This window comes from Limulus polyphemus, unplaced genomic scaffold (genome assembly GCF_000517525.1).
Source record: "Limulus polyphemus unplaced genomic scaffold, Limulus_polyphemus-2.1.2 Scaffold1122, whole genome shotgun sequence".
Classification (NCBI taxonomy): Eukaryota; Metazoa; Arthropoda; class Merostomata; order Xiphosura; family Limulidae; genus Limulus; species Limulus polyphemus.
The window spans coordinates 100,215-105,988 of NW_013666732.1; the positions used below are offsets into that span (position 1 = coordinate 100,215).

A 5,774-nucleotide genomic window follows, 5' to 3' on the forward strand; every position below is an offset into this window, starting at 1 on the left:
AGACTAGAGGGAAGGCAGCTAGTCATAACCACCCATCGCCAACTCTTGGGCTACTCTTTTACCAACGAATAGTGGGATTGACCGTCACATTATAACGCCCCCACGGCTGAAAGGGCGAGCATGTTTGGTGGGACGGGAATTCGAACCCGCGACCCTCAGACTGCGAGTCGAGTGCCTTAACCACCTGGCCATGCTGGGCCGAAAGTGAAAGAAGTCTGTGTATAGAGACCATACACCCTCTGTGATTTGAGTTAAAGTGTGTGAAAGCTTGCACGCACATTTACAAAGATTTTTTTTTCAAATCTCCATTAAAAATAGTTATTGACATAAAGTAAAATATTGAGGATGTTACAACCACAGGTTTTTAAGTAATTTATTTTTATACCCTAAATTTTTATTGATCTCAACAAGAAGTGATGTTTTATGACATTGAGAAAAGCCAGAAAATTCTAAGTGTAGTTATTACCTCCGGTTGTAAGCGTTGTTTAAAATTTATGTTACGTAAATACTCAATAATGTCTACAGTTGTCGTTTTAGGCTTTTCACACACGTGTGTGTATAAGTTTTATCTATTTTATGCTAGGTGAAGCTGCCGCCATTCTTGCAAAAGCCAATGCCAGAGCTAAGTCATTACTCTTTGTTGCAGAGTCATTAAAAAAACAGGTAAGGTTTAACCATACATTTACTATTCAGTCTATTAGAAAAACCATTCCAAAACAAGAATATTTTTTTAACCCTTTTAAGACCAGAGTGTATACTTCAGGTATCTAGTGCACACCTGTATGTCGATTTTCTAAATTTAAGTAAACATGTACAGTAGTCCCCGGTGGATATGACCCTTCCCAATAATGACTTCCTTTAAATATGACTTTTTTTTCTGTGCACAAAATGATTTTACATTGATCTGACCTCCACGAATGACTTCCTGTCAGATGCGACTTTTTTTTTTTATCATGGCAGATAGGTCGGTCGTATCTTAAAGGGACTACTGTAATTCCAATTCTGTTTTATCAATTCTTGGCACAAAAATACTTTAGGTTTGATATTTAAGTTTGGTAATATTTATTTATTATATTTCACAAAGAAAAATGAAATTGTTCTCTTTAAGTCAGGTAGAGTTGATTAAACCACCAAACTTTGCTCGAGTTGGCTTTCATTACTGGCAAATAATTAATTTTTTTTCTTCCCTTACTTTTATGTCAGTTGAATTATAATTTTGATGTATATGTTAGTCTAGAAAGTATATCTTATCAAGCTGATTATCCAACGGTTCAAATAATTATGATACACTTGTTTGAGTGTAATTGTGTTAAGGTTTTTGAAACAATGAGTTTGTGATTTTCAGATCTGAAAACTAGCTTTATCACTTGAATATGTTATTCCTATTTCATATCCACCAAAGGTTTTTTTTTTCAAGTGTTTGCATAAAACTTTTATTGCAAAATTTATAAATATTGACAGTAAGTATTTTAGCTTAAGATATTTTATTTTGTTTAGTGTTTTTGATGTCATAAATTGGCTTGTATTTACACACTGTTTCAGTATGATATAGAAACTCAATTCACTGACATTTTTGGCCAGGTGGTTAGGGCGATCAACTCGCAGTTTGAGGAATGTGGGTTCCAATCCCCGTCACACTGAACTTGCTATCCATTTCAGCCATGGGGGCTTTATAATGTGACAGTCAATCTCACTATTCATTGGTAAAAGAGTAGCCCAAGAGTTGGTGATGAGTGGTGATGACTAGCTGCCTTCCCTCTAGTCTTACGCTGTTAAATTAGGGACGGCTAGCACAAATAGCCTTCGTGTAGCTATGCGTGCAATTCAAAACAAACAAACAATCACTGCCATTTTTATTTTATGAATTTGAAAAAATGTTTTTCTCCGGAAACTTTTAGTAATTGGAGATGCTAATAATTTTTTTTTTTCAGAGATAGTAATAATCATGATTTTTCTCAAAATGAATGTTGTTTTTGCCAAATATTTAAGTTAGTAAGATATAGAGCCAAATTCTCAAAGTGTTTTTATTCGTGTAAAATGCATTTTACATGACATATCCATGTAAGCTGTTCTGTGATAATGTTTGCTCGTGAAAAATCACTTTCGTAAGAAGTAGAAGGTTTTATTGATTTGAACAACCCATCTCTCACATATTCATTTGATATATTTTCAGGTATTGGTGGTTCACATGGGAAAATGTGGGACAATCTATTAATGAAACACACAATAACAATTAAGGAAGAGATCACAATGTTCATTTATTAGCACATATAAAAACTACTCAATATTTTTTTTTATTGAGATAGACTCGTTTTTTTCCTACATTGAAATTTTGGGTTGTTATTTATAGCATGGTGGAAATGCTGCATCTCTGGTTATAGCAGAACAGTATGTAAATGCCTTCAGTAAATTAGCCAAAACAGGAAATACAGTGTTACTTCCAACTAACACGGGAGATATCTCAAGCATGGTTACTCAAGTAAGTAAATACTCTCTGTTACTTAGGATAAGTTTTATTTCAAAGTCATTGTTCTGTCAAATATATTTTTCTCTAAGATGTTTTAAATGTATTAAAATAATAACTTTAGGTCATTTTTCACAGCCTAATTCCAATCAGAAATGTAATATTTTGTGGACGTTTTGTCCAGTAGAGACTAGAAATTAAATAAAGCCTTATTATAGGGCAAACTTAAATTTGTATAATTAGGTTTACTAGGTTGTAAAACTATTTGTCCAAATGTTGAAAGTGTTGGAAAAAATCTAACCACTTCAAAACAAACAAGTAAAAGAAATTATGATATTTTCTGTATTTAATTTTTTGTTTCCTTGTATTTAATGTGTGTATTTTTTACATCTTAATTTTTTTATGTGTGATAATAACTTTAGTTTATTTGATACACGTCATAATTTTTTAACTACATGGATTTTAAAGACGTCTCACATGAAATTAAAGTTTTGTAGTTACTAACATGTTTTTTTGTCATGAAAATGACAAAAAATATTACTGAGTTATTTTTTCCAGTTATTAATTAATCATAATAAGTACCAGTGGGAAAATGTTCTCCGATTCTTTCTGGTATACAATTTTGAAGTGAAGTTGTGCTGGAAGTTTCTGTTTCTTACAGCTGCTTATTTGATAACTTAGTCAACTTATTTTTTTCTGATTGCTGATTTAGTTCTTAGCCTATGGTATTTCAAGTATTCCTCTGTTTAGGATGAAAAGCCAGTTTTGATATTTTAATAATCAGATAGAACTGTGAGAATTAGGAATGGTAGGGGACTGCTCATATATTTTCAAAACATTGATAACAAAAAGGGGGGAAGATTTCCTATCTGTAGCTACTTGTTTTAAGTGTTCTCACAAACAAAATATTTAAATTTAAGAATCCGATTTTATTTTATTTTTTTTAATTGTAGAGAGTGCTTTCTGGCTAAAGTAAGTAGTTACTACTTTTTCACATACTGAATCACACACAACGCAGCTTACTTAAATGATATTAAATGTATAAGTGTTATATATATATATTAACCATGCATATATTGGCTAGCCACTTTATTGAGACCTAGAAGCACATGTCTATAGGATACTTCATTTATTTGCATAAGCATACTGCTGATCATGAGATGTGTCAGGTGATTGCTTGATCCTTAAAAATATAGAAAAGTAAAGTCTTATCATGGTTAGTCTGTTACACAATGGGTAAAAACAAGGATTTCTTCAACTTTCAAACAGGTATAATAGTGTATGCTTTTCTAGCAAGAGCATCGTTATCAAAGACCGTTTATTTAACCAGCTGTTCAAAGGCACATGGCATCAGGATCTGTTGAAAGTGGTAGCAAGAACATTAAATACTAACCATTGTTCATTGATGGAGGGAAAAGCAATTGGAAAGCTTTGTAAGCAGAGCCTATATTAAGGATTTTTCATGAGTACATAATCTGCCTGTATTTATTTTAAGACAAGTGTTAGCTGAATATAATAAATACTAAGGCTTAGCAACTGACGCATATGCACAATGAATAAATGTCCAAAGATACAGCTTTTGAGTGGATTTTTTAACTTTATTACAACACTTCAACCACTCGTGTGGTCATCATTAGGTAACTGTTGTCTGTTACCTGATGATGGCCACACGAGTGGTCAAAACGTAGTAATAAATTTAAATACAAATAAACAATCCTCTCGAAAGCTGTATCTTTGAATTTTTATTTAAAGTATATAGAGGATTTCCTCTCCTCACCACAATGTATGCACAATGTTTTGATCCCAGTTTAATTTGCATTATGTGTGGTGATTAGTTCCAAAGAATGAGGGCTCCACTACAGCCAAGATGACACACCATAGAGGCCCTATGAAAATATCATGCTCCACCATTTTAACTTATCTAGTTTTTATTAGAAAGATTATTGAATTTACAATATCTTAAATTTTCCATTAACTAGCTTAGAACTGTACATCTACTAATGCAAACTCTGATTTTAAGGTACAACAGATATCACACGTTCAACGGGTGAACGGTAAGTGATTATTTCTAATTGTACTAGTCTACAGCGAAAGGAGTAGCCAATCAAAGAATAGATAGGTCTCAATGTTATTCATGGATTATTTCTTTTCTGAAGAGCATAACAATGACATCAGTCATTCTCATTGGTCAATGCGTTAAATCTCAGTCTAATTAAGCTTCTTTGGGATAAACCCTAACATCTTATTCACTACTATAATACATTACTTATCCCAATGAACTAATTTCAGGCCATTCTTTGCAATGAATGAGTTATAATTGAATAAGATGCCTTAGAGCATCTAGTAGAATGTATGCCATGGCTCTCCTATTCTGTTATCTCAGTGAAAGGTAGTACAACATGATGTCAGTTGAGGGTGGAGGGGTCCTGATGAAGTAGCCAGTCAGTGTATGTCTATTACCACAAGGTGTCACATTTGATTTTTTTATAAAGATAAATGTTTCCAGAGTTTGCTGTAAGTATTTTACTCATCACTAAAAATCATTACACAAACCTTGAAATATGTTTGCATTTCATCCCATGCATTACTGATGACAGAATTAGTAATAATAGAATAGATTAGGCAGGCATCTACATCATTCTTGAATTATTTCTTTTCTTTCAATTTTTAGTGGGACAAAGAAAAGTGCACAATTAAGATAGTTGTTATGTATGTTTTTAAAAGTCGTATGTGTAATTTTCTGTGCTAATTGTTCCTATAGGCAATGAGTATTTACCAGAATTTGTCATCTGCCAAAGAAACCAATGAACAACTTGAGATTCCAGAAGAAGAAAGCATAGAATCACCCATTCAAGACTGGGAAGAGTACATTAGTGATAAAGAGGAAGAACCGGAGGAGTATATGGCCCCACCTGCAAACCCTCTAGAAACAAGCCCTAGTGGGACAAATACAAAAGATTAATTATTAAGTGTATGAGAACTTTATTAAAACAAATCTGTATGCTGGTTTGTAGACCATGATTTTGATATGTTTCATGACAGATGGCAATTTCATTAATAAAGAAATGTTATTCATTGAGATTTACTGCTAGATATTTAATCTTCTCGTTTGACTTAAACTTATAAATATGTATATAATGTGAAATAGTGTATAAATAAAGCCTGCTTCATATACTCAAAAACACGCCCTCAAACCATTCCCAGTAGATGTCACTGAATCCAGTTTCATTCAAGTGACAAAATGTTACCAATATTAAATGTTTTCATCAGTATATAAATATTATACAAAAAACTTTCACTCTGATATTTT

At 32.5% G+C, this 5,774-nt stretch overlaps 1 protein-coding gene across 1 annotated transcript in view; it reads left to right on the forward strand.

Annotated features, from left to right (window-relative positions):
* The window catches only part of LOC106462233 (stomatin-like protein 2, mitochondrial), a 27,990-nt gene extending 22,445 nt beyond the window's left edge, over positions 1-5,545 (forward strand). Inside the window, exons 9-11 of the mRNA XM_013922132.2 lie at positions 584-663; positions 2,351-2,479; positions 5,226-5,545. Coding sequence (XP_013777586.1) covers positions 584-663; positions 2,351-2,479; positions 5,226-5,426 — 410 coding nt within the window. The 3' untranslated portion in view covers positions 5,427-5,545. The remainder of the gene's footprint in view (positions 1-583; positions 664-2,350; positions 2,480-5,225) is intronic.
* Positions 5,546-5,774: the final 229 nt, after the last annotated feature.